The 25,996-nt window shown below is 42.9% G+C and overlaps 1 protein-coding gene across 5 annotated transcripts in view; it reads right to left on the bottom strand.

Moving 5' to 3' along the window:
• Positions 1-25,996, bottom strand: part of pard3ab (par-3 family cell polarity regulator alpha, b) — a 103,298-nt gene that overhangs the window by 54,854 nt on the left and 22,448 nt on the right. For all 5 annotated transcript variants that reach the window (XR_015102889.1, XM_086129686.1, XM_086129687.1 and 2 more), the window contains exons 3-7: positions 14,942-15,131; positions 12,758-12,951; positions 12,534-12,674; positions 3,185-3,282; positions 1,453-1,536 (exon numbers count right to left, since the gene is read on the bottom strand). Coding sequence is in view for 4 of the 5 variants with exons in the window: in XM_086129686.1 (XP_085985812.1) it covers positions 1,453-1,536; positions 3,185-3,282; positions 12,534-12,674; positions 12,758-12,951; positions 14,942-15,131 (707 nt within the window). In the remaining variant the exon portion in view is untranslated. The remainder of the gene's footprint in view (positions 1-1,452; positions 1,537-3,184; positions 3,283-12,533; positions 12,675-12,757; positions 12,952-14,941; positions 15,132-25,996) is intronic.

The following is a 25,996-nucleotide window of genomic DNA, read 5'->3' on the forward strand; positions in this document are numbered from 1 at the left end:
ACTAATGCATTTTTTTTGGAAAGGAAATAGAAAATCAGCATCGTCATGGCATTTTTAATCATTCACCATTTTACTTCAACATATTTTTTTTTGCCAAACTTCCCTTTGAGCCAAGGACATTTTTGGCATTTCAATGAAAAACACAAAAAGGGCTACTGGTAAACCCTGTCATCATTTTGTTGAAGCACTAGTGCCAATATTCTTGGAAGAGCACAAGATGTTTTCTAAGGGGAGGGAGTGGGGGGTCGACCGGATGATGGTGGCGCAAGCAGCTGAGCCGCCACGCTTGTAATCTGCTGTGCAAAGTGGTTTAGGGCGAGAGGCTAGCATCACCTGAGAAAGGCGCTTGGCGGATTACATAGCCAAAAAGGGAATTTAGGAAAAGATGTGGCAAGTCCAGTCTTCTTGTCGACCTATCATCTCAAGGGGTTTTTTTTTTACACCCTCTCTCAGCGCATGAGCCACCTCTGTAAATTGAGTAGATTGTACAGTTTAACACTCGGCCCCGGCTTCTAATTCAATTGGGATGAGAATTTGATTACGGTGAGGGTAGCAGAGTTCAGGAGGGCGAAAGAGTTCAGAAACATTCCAGCTGATTGGAATGGAGTGGGAACACAATGTGATTTGCCGGGAGAAGGCCTTCCACTTCGTTTGATGAAGGCGTAATCGAGGAATAATGCCCACACATTTTCCCCAATAAAGGCAAACGTGCCTTAAAAGTATGCTCTTAGCGTGATTGAGTCGGCCTGTGAAGAAGGCGATAGCATCTCCCCTCTGAACAAGTTTGTAGTCGCGGATTTTGTTTCAGCTTCACTGCCTCTTTGGGAACATTCAAAACAGATGTGAAATTCCTGGTAATGCCTCTCCGGCCGGCTTTGTTCCAGCTGTGCTCAACGCGTCCTTTGAATCCCGCGGAGCGGACGTGACGGGAGGCCGGCGGAAATATGACGGTCACCTGCAGGCATCAAAGCCCAATGATGGATGGTGGCGAATTGGCAAATGACTTCATGATGCGGGCGGGTGTTTACGCGTCAAGTGGACGATACATGGGCACGTTCAGAGGCCACACCCCCCCCCCCCCTAAAATTACAAATTCGTTTGTTATGCAAGAGCACGATTTCACTCAGGTACAGTCAGGATTTTCTGTATTTTTATACTGTGCATAATGGTAGGCAGTAGGGGTGAAACAGTAGTGTTTATCTGCAGCTACCGAACCACTAATATGCATGGGTCCAATGCATTTGTACCTTTTTTTTTTTTTAACTAAATCAGTACTGAGCCTGGGATTATATGATCAAAAGATTTGGGATGACATAACTGTGCAGGCTATTCTCAATGTTTTCTGGGTCAACCACAACATTAAAACTACTGGTGGGGGGGCCAAAAACTTAAACATGTCTTCTAAAGACTCCTAAAAGAACGTACTTCCCACCTGGACGGCATTATTTTTACCTTCGGTCCCTGCCACTGAAGGGCACCACATGGATTCCCAGCGGGCCACCATCGTTTGTCACCTCCACCACTTTGATTAGGTCTCTGCGATCAGCCGGGCGCGGAGCGATGGGCGACCAAAAGAGTGAGGGTGAGACGAAGGACACCATGTGAGCAAACAAGCAAAAAAAAAGGAGGAGGAAATGTGATGAAGGTGCACATGAATCAAAACAAAAGGGGGGAAACTGAATTAAAACATGGAAAGTAAAATGGTGTCGAAAATGTGACAAACACAAGCCAAAACCTGATACTGACTGTGAACTAAAACAAGCGTGTGACAATAATTATATGCAGTGGAGCCCTTGGAAGCCTTCCAACGTTTTCATGAAAAATGAATTCTGGACTGGGTTCAACTCTTTTCGTTTCTGCTGGGCTTCTGCCCGTGCAAGTGTTAATTATAAAAGATGACTTTTTAAATTGGACATTCCGGCAACACTTCAACCTCCAACTGCTTGTTCATGAAGAGGCGAAGACTCAACCCGGGTGGCTGTGCCCCATTGGGTAGTGCGGGTCATCCAGTGAGCAAATGGTCGGCAGTTCGAATCCTGACTCTGACTGTCTGCTGTCAAAATGCCATTGGGGCAAGGCACTGAAACCTCAATTGCCTCCAGGTTGGCATTGTAAATGAGAACTGATACTTAAATCCATTACCTGGTTACAAAAAGAATAAATAGACATATGGACAAAATCCTGGAAGTTTATTTAATCAATCAAGAAATAAACTGGAGTGTTTTCGCTGTACCTGAATTTTACACAATTACCCAAATGCTTTTGTTTACAGTTCCGGTAAGTGTCCCAATACATTCACTTCTAACTTAATCGAGGTTTTTTCATTTCATCTTCATTTTCTTCATTTGCATTTTCCTTGAAGTTGACCAGATCCTTCTTTTGCTCACTTTTCACTGCCTGCAATGTGTCCATTTCATCTATCCGCACTGTCATGTACATTTAAAGCTGCCAAAATGACGAAAAACAAGTGCTTGCATTTGCAGCCGAGCTCGACAAAACATCATCCAGCCGGCTCGCTGCTTTGAAACAATAACTGTGATTAGTTTGGGGGAGTGTAAACCGCGTGCCTTGTTGACAAGCAAGAGGCGTCGGAAGAGTAATAATAACAGCAATAGGATACCTACATATCAAAGTGGAAAGAGGACCATAACCAGACACGCTGGCTAATAACATTGGCGGCGGATTGGAGGAGTGTGTGGGAGCTTCCGTGCCGCTTTTGCTCCCACTCAAGATTGACAGACTTGAAAATAATTTTGCTATATTGCGTCAGTTTCCAAGAGTTGTTTGGCTGTTGTGCTGCAAATAAGATATTACACCACTTACAAAAACTTTGTGATATTGGGCGTACGGGTGAATTGCAGAATGAACTTTTAAAATGAACTATAACCTTCCATCCAGGTCAACTCAATTTCATTCATTCATTCATTCTCCGGACAGCTGATCCTCACTAGGGGTCACGGGCATGCTGGAGCTTATCACAGTTGTCTTTGGACAGGAAGCAGTGAACACCCTGAACTGGTCACCAGCCAATCATGGAGCACAAATAGACAACCTATTTCATGCCAAAGCTCCACTCATCTCCTTAACTTTTCCACTTTTTGGGAATAGTGTATAGATTTTTTTTCATTTTAGTATCAAGCAGTGAGTGTCTTTGGAAAAGGTGATGGGAAGTTGGGAGACTCACTCAAGAGATCTGGCGGTGGCGGTAGTGTGGTCCAAGCACGAGTCGGCTCGGCCCGCTGGCTCAATTCGGCCATTTTCTTGCTCTCTTGCCTTGTCCTCCTGCAAACAAAAAGACAAAATGGTGGCTGGACAGAAACCATTGCTTTGAACGTAGATAGGTGTTCCAATATTTGTGTTCTGACCACAAGTTTTCTTCACCTGTCCATTCCCTGCATTTTTATTCAATTATTCTATTCTAATGAGGGGGGCGGGGGGGGGGATCTGGGATTGAATCTTTTGGACCAAATCATCCAGCCCTATTGGAACATCCACAATATTGCATCAAGTCGTAGATAACCTGACGGCACCAGCAGAAGCAGATGGGAGGAGGTCTTCAACAGCAATAAAAATTCATGGACTTCAATATTACATTGCCTTCTGTTCTGTGCTGCGTATTAATTTTAATCCACACGTGTGGACACACATGCAGACGCAATACCACACACAAAAACGCTGATCGGCAGCAGTAGCCGAGTGGTAAGACAAAAAGAAGAGGTCATTAAAAGTGGAGGGCTCCACCCGAGAGCGCAGACCTCATCAGTATGAAAATGGGTCTTGTGCTCCTAACGCTGCATGATTGCCATGACACCCGCAGGACGCCGCCGCCGCCGCCGTCGTTCCTGCCTCCATGTCTTTTCTCGCCTGTTCAGACCGCTGCTGATGGCACTCTACCGCAAAGACGGCAAGGGTAACCTCGCAGGGAGCGTGACAACCAGATCGGCGGAAATTCAACGCAATCTGCTCCCGCAGGATGTCCAAGCTTGCATTTATAAAAGAAAAATAATGAATTTTAAGGGAAATAAACAAAGGTGTCAATTAAGCACTAGGAGTACTCTTTTCAGGAGGAGCAGAAATTAGATTGGAAACATAAGATAAATCTTATGTTTGTACGAAGGTAGCCAGTGCAAAGTTTCTTTTTTAGTAGTTGTTCCTTGAGATGCCAGTCATTTTTTTCACAGTATCCTATCAGCATATTTGGATTTAAGTGTATTTTCATGTTCAATTCACATTTTGACTGTTTTCATAAAAGGCTGTCACTTTGTCACTTGAATATTGTCACGTATAAAGATGATGTTTTTTAAAATACGGATTATCATGCAATCACTGTAATGGCATAAAATTGGCGTATGTTGAATAACACTGATTACTCCCCCGGGAAAATGAAAAGAATAAAAACAAGAAAACACCAAAGACCAGCCTGATTTAACATCTCAAGTCACAGCCTTGAAAGATCTACTGAAGTCTGTTTCATCCAAGTACAGTTTACTTATGAATGCAGAAAGCTCCCAGTGTAATATTACTATTCATGAACATTTGAAAACAAAGAGAGAGCTCCATGGAATGAAAAAAAAGGGAAAAATAAGAAAGGAAAAAAAGATCGGGCCGGGGTGCAAGCGTGGGATCGGCGGCGCTATCTCCTGGAAAGGCCAAACAAGACAGACGGGCTTTCATCGTGGCACGCTCCCGACATTTCACCGTCGCTCTTTTCCTTTCAATACGCGCCACCAGCGAGGATCTGGCGGCACGCAGACATACTCCGCAGTCGGGAAGTGTACATACATAGAGGGGGCTAGATGACAAACAATAGAGGCAAATGGAGGCCAATGATGAAGAGGGAGATAGCACACTTTGACACAATTAGATAAATTTTACAACGGTATACTGTCACTGCTAGCTCAGTTGTATGCGAAGTGGCGCTGCATGCAACGCACAACAATTTGATGAACCTGATTTTGGGTACCACAAACAACATTACGTGTTGGAAGTCGCTCAAACCAAACCAAACTGGACTGGTTGGCAACAACAAGCTACACATGGGTTAATGTACTGATCCTGCCAGCAAATGGCGGACGTTCTGAGTCGCAACCTGGTATTATAGGCTCGTGGCTAACAACTTGGAGCGGAGCGTGACCACTCGGCCGGCACTGGCGAGCCGCGGGTGTCCTCTAACCTGCTCTAAGTCATTTGGCTACTTTTCAAAGGCAGTGTGTATTAGGCGAAAATAAATCTGCCTTCGAAAACTAACAGCCGGATACACTTGTAGTTGCAACCGATCCATCTTTAACAAAACATACTTAAATGTGTCTGTTTTGGGGGGGGGGGGGGGGGGTCTGTTCTTGCCTTAGGTTTGGGATGATTTAGGTCCATCGGAAATGATGTGGGTTCATGGTAGAACCAGCCATCTTATTTTGTTCAGCCACGAAAAACTACAAAGATAGGCAGGAATTCCCAAAAGTTAGCTTCAATGCCAATTTCTGGTACCCTGAGGTACTCAACTTTGGGTTTAAAAGATTATTATTTTAGATAATTTCTTGTGACAAAATTGGGCTTTAAAAACCCGAAATCAACATTAGCAATCGCTGGATCTAATGGTGCTTTGATTAGGGGTGTTCACATGGCACACATTTGCTCCGGCGCTACACCGATGTATTTTGTTGCGATATATTTTACACCGGAGCAAATTTTGTGGACTGGTCACACGTACAAAACCGCTGAGCGTGTCGGCACCGGCGCAGCGTCGGTGCAGCTCCACTTGCGTTCACACAGCAGTTTCTGCAGCGGAGCAAAACGACAGAAAACAAATGAGCTGTCGTGTTGGTTCTTTTTAAAACTTTTACACAACTCAAGCAATTATTGTACAGGCACGTCCTTCCCCTTCTCGGTCTCCGTGCCTTCTGCTCGAGAGTGACCGCCCCCAAAAACGTAAATCAACGATGACTTTAATGACACTCAAGCAAACATGTAATGCGCCAAACAGAAAATCAAGAGAAATAATCAAAATAAATTATATGGGGTGCGGGGGTTGTGAACACACAACAAAGGAACAAACCACATAAACAACACCGAGACAGTCCAGTCTCCTACAAAAGGAAAGATGACGTTTGTGGGACTATCCCCCCCCCGCTCTAGTTGAGATGGTATAACCCAAAATGTGCTTGCTACTGTTATCAGCCAAGTCTTGTGTCGTTATTAAACAAACACATGACGGAAGTCCGACAGAGCACGAAAGCAACGCATTCTCGCCGTACGTAATCAACTCTTCTCGAGCATTTGCTCTGAGCAAATTTAACCCAGTTGCGTTCACACGTGCAAATTTACATCGGTGCTGCTTCGCAAATGAGCATTTTCTCTGGAGCAAATTTTTAAACCACCTCCCTGAGATGGATCAAATTTGCTCTGGTGTAAGCTGTTTTCCGGGGCTACGCCGGAGCTAATTTGCACGTGTGAACGCTCTACTGGGGCAGCCCCGGCGTAGCACCGGAGCAAATCTTGCCGTGTGAACACCCCGAAAGACAGCTGACCTGCAGATGAATGGGCGTGAGGTGGCTGCATTTGAGTGACCGCAGCATAGAAACTCCTCCGGTTCCTGCCGCTGGGAGGTGGGCTCTGACCGAGCAGACGTAAATAATTCATGATGGTGTTTGGGGGAGGCAGGCAGGTATGAGGAGTAGTTCCTATCACCCCCCCCCCACCCCCACATAAGTCGTTGTTTGTTTCCTGAGCGAGGAAGGAGAGGCGGCTAGGTGGGGGGAGGAAGGGGGGCGTCACTGTGGCCCAGACTCATTAAAGATTAATTCCAGAATCCATTGAGGTCTGTCCTCCCTATCTTTCGCACTAAATAAAGTGCCCCCACTATGTGTGTGTGTGTGTGTGTGTGCGCGAGTCTGAGAGTGTTGCTGCACTTTAATGAAGTGCAGCCCGCGCGCAGTTCCTGGAACTTTGACCGCACTGACACATATAAATGGATGTCCATGCATGCGGCGGCATGCATGGCTGTAAACTTGCGCACACACACACACACAGTTTGAAGTAAGTATATGGTTCTTTGGTGGATTTGTTAGCTGGTTGGATGGTATCAGTTAGTCGTAGAACATATGAAGCGTTTTAGCTCGAGATTCCACTGTGTCTTCCAATGAATGTAGCTCAAGTTAGTCAGAAAATTTCAGGAGTGTTTGAACGCATTCAGTACCAGCCAATTCTAGACAAAGTCTGAAAAGACGTTTAAAAACGTCTTTGGGAGTGAATGAGTTAATAGAGGCTCCACTGTGTTTCACAATTAAAGTAGTTTAAGCTTTAGTGAGCTAGCTTGCTGAGCAATTAGATTGTATTGTTAGTTGTAGACCTTCAGGGGAGTTTTACCCTCACACATTCCACTGTTACAATTGATGTAGATGGAGTTAGCCAGCTCGTCAGTTAGTTGGCTAGCTAGCTCGCCAAGTAAGTAGTTCATTATTTTGTCAGCCAGCCAGTTAAGTATAGTTTGGGATGCTAACTAAAGCTAATGCTTTAAAGGTTTTGGAAAAAGATGACTATTTGATTGCAAAAGTGAAATCATCTTCATCAATAGTTTAATCCCATTAAAGGTTTACTGTTGTTCCTCACTGAAGAATAATCAGCAAAATCCACAAAATAGAGGAATTTCAGCTTTTTTGTTAATGCTGAATTAGTTTTGAATCTGTGAAAACTCACAAAGACAAATCAGAATGTTTCAGGGATATTTTGGCTTTCAACGCATTGATAATATGCATAATATACAATATATCACAGTTGGTCTTAGAAAGAGTGTCGCGTCTGTGAGAAAAGATGACAGTTCATGGAGTGAAAAACGAATGGCGTGTAAATAAACTACTCAGTTTGAACCATATGGTGAGTCGCTCTTCGTTGTTTATTTGTCAAGAAAAGACAGTAAGCCCTTTGTCAGGCTTGCTTTTACTGTTTCATAGTTTGAGAGAACTCTGCCGTAAAAAGGCAGTGAATGAGTAAACAGCGGTTAGCACGTGACATTTAAAAAACACTTGTCGATGATAAAACAGTGCTTATACAAGGAAATATATTGAACTCTGCAACAGACTATTATTCCCTTTGAGGAAAATGGTTTTGAAATGTGAAAAAAAAAACTATGACAAGCCAAGGTTCCACAGAATATGTATTATATTGCATATTGTGCACGGTTCAACTGCAAATGTCAGTGTGAGTTAACCTAATACTTAGCTAGAAGCTAGAGCATAAGTTGGCGATCCTGCGGGATGGATAGCTTGCACAACCTTCTAACATAATTCCAAGAAAGGAAAACATGTCATAAACCCATCTGATTTCCCTCACTTATGGACTTCGAGTAGACTTGTTACCACGGTAACTTGGAAGCAGAGGTGTGACCATATGCGCGCGTGCGTCCCCCCCCTATATGCGGCCCTCGACAGGCTGTCGGTCGGGTCTGTCACAATCAGCCGGGGTTCAAGCTCAGTGTCGACGATGACACGTGACCGAAACGCAGACAGACCCAGCTCAACTCCTCAGGCTTTGTCGGGTTGCATGAGAAGGCAAACGGTCCAGGAAAAGGGTAACGGCGGAAATTTCGGTTTACGGCGGGCATATGGGCAAAGGAGCGGATCAAGCCAGTGGATGTGAAGTCAACCGAGGAGTACGTGTTTTTCGGGAATCCTTGAACCGTTTTTCAAAAGCTCCAGTAGGGTATACTTTGGCTGACGTGGCCATCACAACCAGACTTGACATTTTGGCTGACTGTTCACGCTCTAGCTCAATTCCAATTTTATTTTTTCATATGCGACACATGTGTTTTTTTTCCCCCCCATGTAGTGTGAACAGTACATTTCCAACTAAATGGCTTCAGGGAGTGCAATGTCCGAGACACTGCTTTTGTTTTGAACAGTTTGGGCATTTTTCCACATTGGTGAAGGAATAACGCATCTAATATATTTTTCTAAGATTTGTTTGTTTGTTTTTTAATATGAAAGAGAATATGCAGCATTTCCAATGTGTTTGCATTTGTGGAAATAAAGGCCATTGTGAGGAATATAAGCTTTACGAGCTTTTTAACTCATTCACTCCCAAAGACGTTTTTAAACGTCTTTTCAGACTTGGTCTAGAATTGGCCGGTACTGAATGAGTTAAACAACGCTCGAACTCCCGCTTTGAAATTTAAACAGGTGGATTATGATTTTTTTTTTTTTTATGGATGCCATCTGCTGTGGTAGGTCAGGTTTGTTTGGAGTCGAATTATATTTGAATTACAGTTATTGTGTGTGCAACTTGCACCCTAAGGTGCTGGTGGTGGCCCTGAGGAGGGAGCAGAGCGCGCTCCCTCAAGATGAGCGACACTTTGATCTGCTACTTGCGTCTCCAAGCTGGGTCGAGAGCCGCACAGCTGGGGAGAGGCGAGTCTCCTGGCACACCATTACATCAAAACCACAAGATCAAAGATGACGAAAAGAGCGCAAGAGAGCGCCCATTAACGTCTTTCCGAGGTGAAGGATCCTTGTGAAAACGACTGAATACACAACTATTAGAAGCTTTATGGGATCAATGGTTCAAACATCAAGGCATTAAAGCTTAAGATGCATAGAAAAATATGGTGGAAACACCCTCTTGAGGATAATGTTTTAGATAGATGGTTAAAAAAAATGAATTCAATGAAAACAAAACTTATTTTTTGTGTGTTTGTCTATTTTTGTGTGCCCATCAACTTACACTGAGTATCAATTAACCTTGAGGGCCATTATCCTGCATGCTTTAAATGTTTCACACCTCTAGCACACAAGATTCTATTGATCAGGTCATCAGCAAGGTCTTCAGAAGCCTGATCATTTGAATCAGGTGTGTTGGAGGAGGGAAACATCTATAAAACATACAGGATAGTTGCACTCGAGGAACACATTTGGACAGCAGTGTTAAATAAACCCACAAGGAAAACTTCCTTGATGACCAATCAACGATGCAAGTTATCAGCAAACTCTTGGTGAGGAAACACCACCTCCTCAAGAAACTATGGTGGAAAAAAAATTGCATGTCCCCGTTGAAAGTTTATGGTCTGCCTCAGTTTAATTTCATTATGGCTACGGGGAAAATGAATGCCAAATGAAACAAATAAGATTGCACTCCACTTGCAGTGCAGTTTATTTGTTTAAAAGATGCAATCGCCCTTCGGCTTGTGCTTCTCGGCAACGTGAATAATTGCAAAAGCGCAAACAAACACGGCGCGAGAGGGTCGTCTGGCGGCGAGACGCGAACAAGCCGGAGGGGAGTCACGCACGGGGACTCCAGCACAACATGGCCGCCGTGCACTTGCTTCACCTTCACAAATCTGAACCCAAAACAACATCATACAAATCATCTGAAGAGATGTTCATTCAAACTGTGCTCTCCTAACACGCGCACACGCACACACACACACACACACACACACACACACACACACACACACACACACACACACACACACACACACACACACACACACACACACACACACACAATTTGAGTCACATATCAAAGCTCCACAGCAGCACCTACTGGTCACGCACTTAAACAGATGTTTGCCGGTCTGTATGTCTGTAAGAAAATCAATTCACACCGACACACACATATACACAGCGACAGACACATTAGTGCACACACAAAGAGGGATTGACATCATACATAATCGGTGTGTGTGTGCGTGTGCATGTACATATCAAACAGCAAGCACCTGCTGGACATGCAGGGATTCAATCTCACTCACAAACACACACGCACAATAAAATCAATTAACACACAAAAAGATACAAACACAGTCAAAAAAATCTATGCATACAAACATACAAAAAGTAATAAAAATCAATGCAAACACTTGCACGCACACTCAACTAATGGATGCACACACTTGATCACACTACTAACACAGACACACACACACGCACACGGGAGCTCGCACGTTCATACATATATAAAATCAATACACATGCATGCTTACAGAGACAGACTTGAATCACTTCAAAGTTTCCAGCAGCACCTGCTGGTCTCACTCACACAAAATCAACACCTGCACACGCATGTTCATATATATGTATAACACTTATTCATTTTCTCCCACACAGAGACACGTTGAACATGCCCTGGTTGTGATTTATGAGCGCTCTGCTGACGAAAGGTGCACCTGAGGGACACACGCACGCACGCGACTCTCCTAACAAGCCTCTGAGTGTCTGCGTGTGTTAGAATGACACATTGAAGGCCAACTGCGCACATGCAAGTGTGCACTCACAAACGCACATATGCACACACATCTCAGGAGCTTTTGCCCCTTGTGCGAACACGCACATTTGTGATCAGTGTGTGTGCATGTGCAGTTTTGCCCCGTCTGGCCTGGCAGTCCCTGCACAGGTGTGTGTCCACACAAGTGTGCGCAGCCGGTCTTCAGTGTGTCATTCTAAAAACATCCCTGGTGAGTTGAGCGCCGCCTCCCCTCACTGGCCTGTCCCAACAGATAACCGCATTGCTCCCTAATAATCCGGGATACACACGCACACACACAAGTTACACATGCAGTTACTCCAACATGGTGACTACATTTGTGTGTTGTGTAGTGTGAGTTCACTTGAACAAAATAAAATAAAAAACAGTAAGGTTTTGAAGGACTAAGCCCCACACACACACACACACGCACACGCACTTTGATATATTGTGTGCGGATATAAATTATATATTATACAGTCTTCCGCAGCAGCGGTGAAGGCTCGCTGTTGCCATGGCGACCCACCCTACCTGTTCGACATCTTTCAACGCTAATTGTACAAGAGCACAAGACTTCAGCTGCTCCATTTGGCCGACCTCGACATGTTACCTCAAACGAATGCATGGTTGGGAGTCGAGCGTGACGCACTTTGCCATTTTACGGTGCAGTGTGCGATTATAAGTAGAGGAAGACTTTTTGAAGCAGCAAACAGTAAGGGCAGCTGAAATCTATTTCAACGGTATCTATCAATCATAAATACAGAAAGACAAAGTGATTGGACCATGTTGGCATTACAAATATGACAAACAAAAAATATCCATGTAATGACTGGTTTCTGTGCCGATTTGGGAGTTCAACAAGGAGTGATGACATTTTCAAGGTGGAACTGTTGGTATCGTCCCAAAAAAAGGAAAGCTTCTAAAGCCCTAATCGCCGGCTTTCATTAGTATTTTCGATCTTCTTAATAACTTGAACCTTTGGTGAGCTCCATCACAATTTTTACAAAAAAGATTTTCTGCTTATAATCAAATTTCCCCCTTTGCCTATGTAGAAAAAGCAAATGACAATTAGGCAAAAATACTTTGCCTTTTTATTTTCTCTCAAATTTTCTGGGATTTGTTTTACTGCCATAGATTGGATAGATAGCTAGATATATAGATAACTAAATATCGAGAAACGGTGGTTTCAGGCTGTGCCTGAAGGCGATATCTGATTTTGATTGATATAACACATCACCAAAAAAAAAAGGGATTTCAGGTAGTAATGAAGGCAACACCAGAAATGAATTGGTCAAACGTACCTGTTCCTGCCTCTCTAGCCATCGGTCCACCATGGGGTGATTGGCGCTGAGGGACGAGCGCGCTGTCTCCCTCTGAAAGTCTCTCTGATTGGCCCACGTCCCATCTCTTGGCAGGCTTCGATAAGTGTCCAAGCCTTTACTCTGCAGCAGAACAATTAAAAAAAAAAAGTTAAAATAACTTATTTGTACTCATTTGGATATCCATGAAGGTGTGTTGTATTCACCTTCCTCTCCAGGCTATTGGTGCCCGAGGCATGGCGGGCTTTTAGGAACCCGGCAGTGGTGGACCATCGGGTCGGGTTCTTCCGTGATGGTGGTTCTTCCGCTTGGACCCGCGAATTGCCACCACCGCCACTGAATGGCCCGTTGAGACACATCAAGGCGGGGTCGCTGCTACGGCGGACGTGGAGGGGCATATCTCAAAGGAAAAAGAAATAATTTGAAGAATCATTATTTTTTAAAACGGCATGTTTGTATGATATGCTGGCTTATTGCTGTCACTCAAAACAAGACAAAAGAGAAAACCTTCCACCGCACATTTTCACTATTCAGCCCACACAATCAGTGACGTTATGCTGGTCTCATCAACAGGGACAGCGCATATGATGCTTGTACAAAGCCCATAAAGTGACACGGAGGGGAAAAAATTGATAGAAAAAAATTCCGTTCAAACAAGAAATGTTTCTCATCATAATGAGAAAATGTTCTGCTGCTAACGAGAAAACTCATCTTGACGAGAAACAATTATCCTCATTTTATCTTCTTTTAGTTGGTCGATGGCACTATTTCGTATAGTCCTTCTTTTGAGGAAAGAGTGTGAGTCTTCTTCTGCTGCCATTGTCTCACTGCAGTGGAAGCAGGTTGAACATAGACTACCGATCACAAGAAGCTAGCTCACGCTGGTAAATAAGCTAGCGCTCGTGGGGAAATACGTTTCTCATTAAGACGAGATACTTTCTCATCTTAACAAGAAACGTTCTAATCCTAGCGGGAAGGTGTAACCCAAAATGTGCACAAATGTACCAAGAAATAGCGGCACCACACCGACGTTACATGATTTATGATACAATCCATAATACACTGCTTGCTGCTATCTGAAATGAAACAAAGGGAAAAAATGACAACATACAAACCCAAGGTGAGCTACGCCGATTATGTAGGGAGTGCTACGCCGTTTATGTAAGGAGGGCATTATCATAATTATCATAACTCTCAGAACAAATAAAGGACAGTAAAACAAACGGCGGAAGTGCGCGTGACGCGAACATCCGAAAAGCTAACTCTGCGACTCTGACTCAAGTGAGTGATGAAGTCAATTAATCAGCGGCATGCCACCGCGGGGGAACGCGACTAACGAGGCCGCGAGCTGGACTCGGCTCAACAGTGTGGGAACAACAACAACGCGAGGGAGGGAAGAGCCTTCCATTAAAACTAATCACGCTGTTTAAAAGTTGCTCCGCGTGGGAGGCCCAGATCTGAACGACATGCCTGCCAATAAACGGCAGCGCAACTCACACCACCGATGACCCTCAATTTAATGTTTTTTTTTTTTGGTTTGTTTTGTTGTTCTTTCTTTTTTTAAATTTTTTTTTAATGAGATTCAAAAATCTGATGGTTAGTTCTGGTGAACCACATAAGGAAAGCGACGGAGACAAATGACAGGATGAAGTGTCATGAACCGTCTTCATTTTGAGCACAAAAACCAATGAGGATTTTTATAAACACGAGAGGCAACAGACGCAAGAGTGTCAAGCGCAAGGGTAGGGGGGCACTTGGGAGCGTGGGACCAGGAAGCCACTGCGTTGGGAGGCCAAGTTTTGGCGTGGACCAACGGCTCTGCACTCCATGAAAAGATGTTGCTTGGATGGCTGCATATGTTTATCCAAAACACGTATGTACCTTTCCGCATTAATGTCGTATTTACAGATGCGTATTTACAGATTAGCACAAGCGCAGGCCCATACTATGACAGATGGCTTTTGAACTTTGCATCCATAACAATTCAAATGGTTCTTTTCCTCTGTGGCCCGGAGGACACGATGTACACATTTTCAACGATTTGAAATGTGGACTCGTCAGACCACGGAAACTCTTTTCCACTTTGAATCAGTCCATCTGAGATGGGCCAGAGAAGCCGACGCCGTTTCAGGGTGTTGTTTGCTAAATGGCTTTTGCTTTGCATAGTAGAGTTTTAAGTTGCGCTTACAGACATATATGTATGTGTAACATTATTGGAGTCATTGGAATTTGGTTTGGGATGAAGTTATAAATCTACATTTTTAATGTATATTATAAATATATGGTGCCCTTTTCCAAAAAAAAAAAAAACAACAATTTTTATCTTTTAGATTTTCGGTGACGCATTGAAATAAGTACCGTAGAAAACATTCGACCGAAATCGGGCTTACTAGTGCGCAGGGCCGACGGCGTGACTTCGATCTCGCTGGCCGCCTGGTAGGGTTGGAAGGCTGAGGCGCCGCCACCGCCTGTGACGAGGTCGACGGTGGCAAATAGGTCTGGGCTTTGGGTGCCTGTGGAACTGGTGCTCGTGCCGTCGCCGCCATGGTGGGGCTCCTGCTCGTCATAAATGGCGATCAACTGCGGGACAGACACAAAGAGGACGGTGATAAGGCGGATTTTGTACACTGAATATCTATATTGAATGGACCGAAATCCACAAGGACAACTACAGTTTGATGTTTTTCACACTTGCATGACACTTTAAAGGGAACAGAAAAAATGTAAAACTGACTTGCATCCAAATAGTTGTGTGTCTGGAGAACCTGCCTACAGAAATTAAGTGTGAAATTAAACCAACTAAATCATTAGCGAGCCAACTAGTTCCCAAAATGTTTCTGCAAGCGAGCACTCCTCAATTGGGGATATTTTACATCGCCCGACCTCCATAGAAAGTTCCCCACCCATTGACTTATACATAATTGGCGAACTAAAGCCAAGTTATATCACGATTAAATCAAACAATGACCATCAATTGTTATTTTAAACATTGACATATTTTACATACCGGTTTTAACGTAGCGCATCTTTTCATTTTAAATATCTAAAGCACCCAGTCTACAGGGAAGCTTGACAAAGCCATAAACTAAGCAGAGCTGCATCGTTCGCACAGCTTAGCCAACGTTATCAGCGTTAGTTTCTGATTGCCAGCACTGAAATGTTCAGCAAGGGTGGAAATGAGTGAGCGCGTAGTCACTGCTAAAGTGTGATGGCTTGCTGATGACGCACTGCATCTACAAGGGAAAAATCACAATTCATAATTTTACTGCCACTGCTTGGAAGTTTCTGTTACCCCATAAACTCCGACACATGGCAACTAAAGGCCTCGCGGTAGAGGGGTCCGTGGGAATCTGTTTTATTAAAGTGCTAAGAAAAACAACATTCACATTTTTTTACTTGGCTGTGTAAATACTCCCTAAACATCACATATGCACAGGTATATAACACACATACGCACACACAAGCACACGCACACACTCATTTCATCGTAGTATCTGTTGACGTTTCCAGCACATTAACGGTTCACTTCACATTAGCGCTTTAATAGCAGGCTGGACAGTCTGCTGTTAAAGCAACACACACACACACACACACACACACACACACACACACACACACACACACACACACACACACACACACACACACACACACACACACACACACACGTCAAAACCCATTTTTCCCATTTGGGCATTAAATAGGTACACACTTCACATTAGAACTGGAGTCAGCTGAAGCTGGATGTAATGAGGCTAATAAAAGGTGCAAGGTGTGCACGTGTGCACGTGTGTGTGTGTGTGTGTGTGCAGTATACAAACTGTTGGGCATGACCTGATGAAAACTCCGACTCTTGCCTAATTCAGCAGCTGAGTGAAGGCCAACTCACAGGCAGGCAAGCACACACACACACACACACACACACACACACACACACACACACACACACACACACACACACACACACACACACACACACACTGCATGTGCTTGCTATTAGCTATTAGTGAGTAATCAGTGAAGGTTGTCTGTCAGAGGGCACAATTAGCCAGCAAAGTGCTTTGTAACCCCCCCCCCCCCACACACACACACAATTTTCTGGCATTACCTCCCCTGCACTATGCCATTTTAGCACAAATGCTATTCAAGTGAACAAAAAAATTCTTAGCTTGAGATCATATCAGAGAAAGAGCTACAGCAAAGCCAGGACAGGTGTATGATAATTATTAGTCTGTGACAATCGCACCATGTTTTTGTGGTTTTTGCATTCCAATCCAACTAGTGCCTTTCAGAGTTCTTTTCCCTTAAGTCACTGTTATGTGTGAAGGGTAAAAATACTAAATTGGCGAATTCTAAGTCACAGTACTCAAGAGTAAAAAGCAAAGGGAAAAAAATGCTTTTCTGGCTCTGATTTGCCACTTTTGTGATCTTTCTCTGTGTGAAAAGTCTAATGTAAAACAATACACGAATCACTTTGACAAGCACAGCTGCATAATCTAAACACTGTTGTCCCAACATGGCTGAGGAGCAGACTTTCAAACTTTCCCCTTCTTACAAAACACTTTTTCCCAACAGGACCACCTGCAGACAGCAGAAACTGCGACAAACTCACTCGCGTTCATTGTTTATGTAAGCTGCTGCTAAATGTTCATTGTCAAATTGTTGTGTAACTCCACTTGAAGACAAGATTCTGTGTCAGGAAAGTATACGTGCCGTTTTCTCTCCTCTTCAGCAAGTTATCTTGGATTGCAGATAATGGAGGAAACGGACCGTCACTCATCCAATAAGCCGTCTAGCGTTCCATTAATAATAAAACCAGAGCCTCAGCAGACCAATACATCGAGAAAGGAAGGAAAAGTCATTAAGTCAGAAACCAAATGAAAACTTAATATGGTAACTTGTCTTCAGCAGATGTACTTCACATCCATGTGCATGTTTTTTTGGACTTTTGGGGACTTTTTGGTGCGTGTAGAGCGTGCCAATGATGCTAAGCTCATGGAGAAAGTGCTAATGGCTACACAATGAAAAGAAACACATTGGCTTGGCACTAGCTGATCTACGTTGCTTTTGTCCACATTCTGGGAGGTTTCTTGAGCTTTTTTTGGGCAAGCGTCACCTTTCATAAGTGGTGTCTGCTATGCAAAGCTAATGAGGAAATTGGTTAACCTTGGCAAGTATAGTTATCAGTAATGCTCATTTGACATTTGCATCTGTTGACTGGCTGTTTTGGAGTGTGAAGTGTATTTGTGATGCGATAGTGAGAGGAAACCACTAATTAAGAGAATACGACTAATAATTGGCCAAAAACTGACCAAAGCAACATGATCCACGCATACAACCATCAATGATGCTAAGCTAAAAAGGAGAATGCGAATGACGACAAAGCTAAACGTCACCACTCTCGGTGTTGAGTGCGACATTTTACCAGACAGCTTTTGAGCTGCATTAAAAAAATGTTGTGATACATTATTATATTTACACTCTTACAGAAGGAATTGTATACTTGTCGAAAGTCTCTTAATAGCAGTCCAAAGTTGAGTGCTTGAAGAGGAAAAGTGAGGTGCCGAGAGAGCTGCATTCCCCTGTAATGACCGAGAATGTGGGCGGCAAGGCTAGCGGTGGCGTCGGTAACGAGTGCCATGCATCATGTGCCACCATTGCTAATTGTACTGCCCGGCTATATTTAGCTTCTGTGCTTCAATTACCTATTTTTTTGCACAAAGCTAATCAACACGTCGCAGGCGGCTGCGCTGCCGTTAAAAAAAAGAAGAAGAAGGGGAAAAAAACGCAGATGGTGGCGAGAGCGTTGATGGATTCGTTTAATTAAGTCGTCCGATCCGCACGCCAACGCTTAATAGCATTTGGAGGGGAAACTCGTTCACAGACAAGATTAATACGATGACTTGTACTTGGCTCAATACTCCAACTACGTCCACAGTTAATAAACAACAAAGCATAACAACCTTATGAAGTGAACTATTTGTGGGATTTATCACAGCTGCATAACACGTTCACGTAAGAAAGGTCTCTAATTTAAGCATCATTTAAAATACAAAAACAAAAAAAGAAGCATGAAAGAGCTAAAAATGTCATTGCAATCACCAATTAGTGTAGCACCAGGATTAAGGAAGCCAAACTTCTGAAGAATGTGTTTTCTCTTTGAAGACCTCTTTCCATGTGTTGTCTGGCTTTACAAAATTTCCAGAGGGTCCTTTAACTCATTCAGTACCAGCCAATTCTAGACCAAGTCTGAAAAGACGTTTAAAAACGTCTTTGGGAGTGTATGAGTTAAAGGACCCTTGGATGTGGCCAGAATGACTCTAAAATGGCCACTTCAAACTAAAATGGTAGATTCCCTTTTGTATTTCAGCATGGAAGACGCTGTACCCCGATCAGTAAAAAATGTTTGTTAAAATATGGGTTCAGATCTTTGGAACACAATTAGTTTCTCTGAAGCTGAAGATAATGGATGTTATTGCGAGCGGCGGTGATTTCAGAGGGAGAATTCCTCACCATTGAGGATATTTGCAACGCGCCGAGGTTCCGGAGAATTAGGGCAAAGGGACGGTGGATGAGCGATTTGTGGGAGTTGGTGGGTATCGCTTGCTCTTCCCACTACTGTCTAAATATGAATTCAAACCTTAGAAGAAGCTTATAACACTTCATCAGCTTACAAGTTGTCACTCAAACCTCATAGAAAGAGCTCCAATTGTCTCATCAAAGTCACCACTGGGACAGAAGAACACAACTCAGCAGGACAGAGTTTCAACATGTGGCAATAAGGCTGAGGTAACGAACGTGCAAGTTCCAAATGGAGAAAAGACATTTTCCCCTTATCCAACTGTAAATGTAGTTCAGATTTGGTAGCAATCAGACAATCTCAACTGGACAAATTAGTCATTGAAGATCATTTAGAAATGGGCAAAATCAAAATGGCAGATTTCCTGCCTCTTCTTAACATATAATATAATCATAATAATACATTTTATTTATAAGCGCCTTTCAAAACACTCAAGGATACCTGATTTGTGGCTCAACTCATAATAGACATAACTTCCAAATTTCATGACCATCAGGGAAACAGATTTCAAGAACTTAATTCCCAAAGAATTAAATAGTGACTTGTAAGAGTTTTGTATTTTATAGGTAGTCATCAAATTGTGCTGCAATGCTCGGGCCACATGCAATTCTAATAAATCCGGAGAACACCAATATCCCGCGGTATTATATGTATGTACATGGATGAAATTTGGTAACAATCTGTCCTAATCTCTGAGAGAAATTAGCTTTAAAGACCCCTAAAATTGTCCAAAGTTGTCTTTTTTTTAATTTTGGAAGAAGGAAAAAAATAAAAAGAAAAGCTTTGTTTCAAATAAGTGGCAAAATTCCTGTGTCTTTCTGGAAATGCCTTCTTTATACATTTTTGTGGGTCAAGTCATAAACAGACATTGCTACCAAATTTTGTTAAATAAATAAAAAGAATAAATTATGATATAGGACAGGTTCATGTTTGAAGGAGCCTAGGATAATTGGCCCTAAAATTGCTGCTTCAAACCAAAATGGCAGATTTCCTGCTTCTTCTGGAAATGACCTCTTGAGGCATTTTTGTGGGTTTACTGAAGGAAAACCGGCTTTGGGGGCTGAATTTTCCCCAAACTGCAACCAACTACTAATGGACAATTCCTTCAAGAGAATGTAAAGCGGGGGAAGAGATTCTGGAAGGGATACCGGGAATGACTTGTAAACACGTACAATGTTCTCTCACGTCAAGTCTTTGGGGATCTACTCGGCTTTTCAGGAGGCTCAAGTTCTGCATGGCGGCTGAGCGTACAGCCGTCATCACAATCCCCCGATTGCAGGCTCCTTATCCAGTCTTGGCAGGGGAAAGAGACTATTTGACGGTCGGACTTGAAACTTGCAGTCCTTCTGGAATTGATGTTGAGGAACATGAGGCATTTTGAGTAGGCACGTGGGCTTAAGAACAACGGGAGAATGTTTGGTGTCTGGATCAAATGGAAGAATGCTGCGGTTCATTGGCAGTCTGAAAATGTCTTTTTGAGCAGAAGGTTAAGACCAGATAGAAACACTGCGAGGGAGAACAAAGGAGGACGTGTCCATTAATCGGGCATCCGTAAACGGCTCTTGTATGAATGATTCAGCTTGATACAAACAAGTCAAGGCACCACAGAATATTTTTAAAAAAGAAGGAGGAGGGAAAAAAAACATGCCGTTTTAATTGTGAATCCATTTTTGGCCGCCATTGCGCGGTCACAGCGCCCTCACTATCGGATTCTGTCCATCTAAACTCTAAGAAAATAGTCCACGTAAACATTTCCATCACAGTGAATCTCATTCAACCCTCTGGTTACAAAGATTAGGAAACCATTGCATCAGTTCCATCACCCGGCTTTAAAAAAAAGACTTTTTGACACACAGAAGCGGCAGAAGCAATTGCTCTCGATCGGTCTTGATAAGCCGCACCAGAGCAAAAGTTCGCCACGTTCTTAGTCGCGAGTCCAAGGAAACTAAACGACATGAGGTGAAAGTCTCCAGAGAAAGAAGCGAAGGGGGGCAGGGGGGTACGACGAAAGGACTACAAGTGGCGTGTCACTTTTACGGGCAATTAATCTTGTGAGCAAAGAGGGACTTGAGAGGACCAAATACGTCTGCGAGCATTTCTTTTTATGGGGCAATTAGAGTGACGACGATGGGTGTGGAGGAGGGGAAGGGAAGACCTAGTTGGGAAGTTGACAGTGTGAGGCCTATTTCAAAACAGATTCTGATTTATTTGGAGGGAGGCGGGGTAGCCGAGGATAAGTTCCATAGAACAAAAAGATGTAAACAGGTAAATTCCTGAAGGGTGATATAAGAGTGCACTGCATTATAGTTCAAATATTGATGCTTTCTCCGATAAGTAACTAATCCTCGCCTTCGTGGTGGAAAATAAACTACACTTCTAACTAGCAGTGCTATCACAAAAGGCAGATGAATAGCTCAACATGCAAACACAACGAGCAACAAGAGAGAACGGGACAAGACGGATCAGCTAATATTAATCGCTAAACTAATGTGACATGCGGCCGCGAAAGACCATTACACTATTACACATAATTGCATATTTATCCAGGTATGACATTGATGTCTTGCATTACTGAACCCTTTTAAAAACCTTGAGAAAGGAATGCCTGCCTAACACCGCCTCTTTAGTGTTTGGGCATTATTAGACTACCGGTAATAGCTTTTCGGGCATTATCTGTCAGAAACATCACAATAAAATCATTCAGCCCGACTGGCAACACTTGTCGCTTTGTGACAGCCTTTGTCAGAAGCACACTCAGATGTGTGACTGTGTGTGTGTGAGAAAGTATTTAACCCTGCTCGTACAATCACATCAGGCTAAATAAACATTTTCCTTGGCAACAGATGCCCACTTGGAGTAATGCTAAAAAATAAACCGGACTCTTATGGGGAGGAAAGTCTGGGAGACGCGTCTTCAGAGATCTCCCCAAAGCCATGCTTATAAAAACACGCCAATGATGGAACAGCCGGACAGATTGTTTGGGTTTGCGTGCTTGGAACACAATCGGAGGATGGAAAAGAGACGACAGAGCAGCGGTTGAGTTTATTAGGCACAATGCTGATTTGATTGTATGCGGTCAACGAGTTTGTTGTGAGAGCGGCTCCTTCCTGTTAAAATGCTCGACTGACAGTCTGGGGAGGTCTGGGGCCCCTCGGCTAAGCAGAAACACTTTCTTAGCCGTTCCAATCACGAGTCCCCAAAGTCGTAACAGCCAGTTGAGCGGCTGACTGAAGTGATGACTGAGGTCGTATGCCTGGACAGCAGTCAAGTTCTGTGATCCGACGCTGACCCCTTGTGGTGACCAAGTGATCACCCCAAAATCCAGAAAGGTCTCAGCCTTTCTCTACAGACACAGAGTGAATGAACAAATGAAGGCTGTAAACTATTCCCATGATAAATTCCATCTAAGTATCAAACAGGCAGCGTGTGGTTGAATCAAGTGTTGCCAGAGACACGCCACCAAAATTCAGTCTGGCTTAATCTGATCATACACTGACACCTACTGGTGAAAGCGTGCAATAACTGACTTCTAATTCGAGGGGATCCGCACTAAGCGTGTGATTTGGACTCAGTTAGGATTAATACTAATGATTAATTTAATAATTGAGTAATATGCCGATTGTATTTTTCAACTAATATTTTAATTGGACTTTTTCAACAATATCCTTCTCTTTATTCAAAACCAGGACTTGATTTCAAATTGACAGTGCAAAAAAAAAAAGTACAGACATAATTGATTGTGATATAGTTATTGGTGTGATCGAATCATGTCAGAAAATAGACAAAAATGTTCCTGAAAAGTACAAGGAAATGTTTGCGAATGTCTTATTTCGTGTAAACACAAAAGATAAGCGCTCTTTTGCATGGAGAATGAAAACAGAGGACTTAGGAAATTTTAAGTTAAACAAGAGTACTAAACTCTTCATCAGTTAACAAAATACTTGCTTATGAATTGATAATCGATTAGCTGGTGCTTAAATCGATTCATTGTCCCCTCCCTCTTGGCTCAGTATTGTGGACCACAAAGTACAGTAAATCCACACAGGAAACGCTGACCTAAATTGGTTATTATCTGGGACAGTACGTGGGATTTAAGATCCTTAAAATCTTATTTGAGGATTAAGTGTTCGTTGCAAGGATGACGTGTCATTTTAAGGATAATTAAGCCTTTCACTTTGGAAAATCTATGGGGGAGGGGAGGTAAAATGGCCCACGAGTATGTAAAAAGGTCACAATTCCAAGGACAATGGGTAACTTTCCATTTATAACAATCAGGGTGTTATTTAGAAATACAGCATTCTTGGAAGAAAAAAAACACACCACAATGTACTCCACACAAATGTACATCCCCTGAAAACTGTGTGTACGACCAAATATTTGGAATGGTGTTAGTCCACCGGATATTGGCATTTTGTTGACTTTCAACAATGTCAGCGTCTTTCACACCACAAGAGGGCAGACTTGAACAACAGAAAGCTCAGCTCACCTGGTTGCAAGTGAACTAACACAGTCAACGGTTTTCGGCCATTTTACAAACAGCAGACTAGACCTGAGATTGAACCTTTTTCGATCAGGCAACCAACCTTCACGAATTGTCACTATGATGCGATGACAAACAACAATTTATGAATAGTGGAGATATGAAAATGGGGGCATTTGGGGGATAAATTTCAGAGTCTCACATCCACTTTCCAGGCTCAACTGTACGGGCACGAGAGTAAACACATTCATGAACAATTTATTTTCATATGTAAAGCAGCAAACGGGGATGTAAGCTTTTTTTTTGCAGAGATGGCCAGCATCATGAGGTCATGATTTAGGGCAAAACTTATTTTTTTAAGAATAAAAATGACCACGGCCATTATTTTAGGAAGGAGACAATACAGAAGGTTGAGTTGTAGTATTCCACAATCAGTCACAACCATTTCAGTATTTTGCCCTTTTAGAGGAGTTAAAATCGGACACCCTGTCTCTGTCCTGTCCATGTACGGCGGTGGTGCCGGATTTAGTGCCCTGTTGTGGGTCCACGGGATCACTGAAGCCAGGCCTCAGGAACAAAAAGATGAGGAAGGACGCGGGAGTGACCACAGAAGGAAATATGCAAACTCGAAACGGTGTTTAACTAGACCGGACCGAAGAACTTTGAGGACTGTAGTATCTAGTGGCTGAATTTTATTTTGAAGTCATTTATTTATCAGGGCCAAATGGTGTAAATTAAGGGATCAACGCTGGCCATCAGGAAAGCGACATGCTAACTTTATCATCACGTCATCTCTTAAAATAATTGTACCAGTTGACGCTATCTTATCACTACGCAATATGAAAGACTGTATAATGAGACATCGCAGAAATCCAACATGCGCTGTCATCAGTGTACATGTTGGCAACAAGCCCGTTTTTTGTGGGTCTAATGTAATTTCCCCATTGCGGGACAAATAAGGATATCTTATCTTATCTTAATCATGGAAGGCATGCCTACCAAATGTCATTCTATTAAGGGAAACACTTCAAGGCGGAATTTTCAAAACAAAAAAACACCACGAAATTATTTTTTTATGTTGCAAGTCTTATCAAATTCAACCACCATAAAAAATATAAATATATCTTTGCAATTTAGCATAATCTGTTTAGCATGCATGTCTTAAATTTGATCGCAAACGGGCAAAATCCCTTGGACAAATTTGTCTTCCAAGTTCCCGGTAAGTGCCCAAATTCAACTAAAATGGTTGTTTCAAACCAAGATGCCAGATGTCTTGTCTTTTTTAAGAATGGCTTCAAGAATTTTTCGTGGGTCTATTCATGATATAAATGCCGATCAAATTTCACTGTGCTATGTGAAATTGGGTTCAGAAAAAAAGTTTTAAAAATATTTATTTTAGACAGTCAATGCATCTTCTAGTCCAAATGTATATCATCCCGAAACTCATGGTGGCGCCACTGATCCAGATTGAATTCAATCCAAATTTTGAAACCCAAATTTTGCATGCCTTTAGGTTTTTTGCGCTTTGGACTGCTGAGCTGCAATAAAAACCACAGAAAATGATGCACTACTGGTTCTTCCGAAAAATATCTATAAAGTGGTAAATCAGAGAGGGGGTGGGGAGGAAAAAGATCAATAGCATATGCAGCATTTAGCATATCTTGCGCACAATCAATCAATCACAACAGAGATGTCATGAGCGGTCCTGCTGCGGCCGAATTTGGCAACGGGTCATCATCTTGTTCTCGTTATGGGGCTGCCGTGGAGGAAGCATGGGGGAAGGAAGGAGGAGGAGGGCAAGCGTGGAAGGAATGAGGTCATCCCCGATGCTCACCCACAAGGATCTGAGGGCCGAGTGCGGCTGGTGTGGTTTGAAAAGTGATAAGGAGAGCCAACTCACATCTAATCCACGGCATGTTTAAGCAACTCACTTTCCCACTTTATTTTCTCACCTCGTCTTGTTGCAAATTATTAATTGTCATCCTGCCCGGACATGTCTCTGACCGAGGTACACAGACGCAAGCACGGGCATGGAGCCAGAACAAAATCTGAGATATCAGATGAACCTTCACTGTATAGATGCCTCACTTCCACTAAAACATTTTCATTGCTTATATTACTGGATGGATGTTCAAATAAATCTCAAACTGTGACCCCAAAACACTTAAGTATCATTTCAAAGCCATGTGACAATATTACCCTTTCACATCAGCAATTTTTGGGGAGAACTATCAAACATGTTGGCTTTTTCAGACAGAATACGACCTCTCATGACCTGCTTTAACTACTATTTTCATCTTTACCATTTTATGACACTTTTAGCTACTTAACTAGGGATGTCCCGATCACATTTTTTTTTTTTTTGCAACTGAATCTGTGTCACTC

This window comes from Hippocampus guttulatus, chromosome 14 (genome assembly GCF_054856545.1).
Source record: "Hippocampus guttulatus isolate MCC_2025c chromosome 14, RoL_Hgut_1.0, whole genome shotgun sequence".
NCBI lineage: Eukaryota > Metazoa > Chordata > Actinopteri > Syngnathiformes > Syngnathidae > Hippocampus > Hippocampus guttulatus.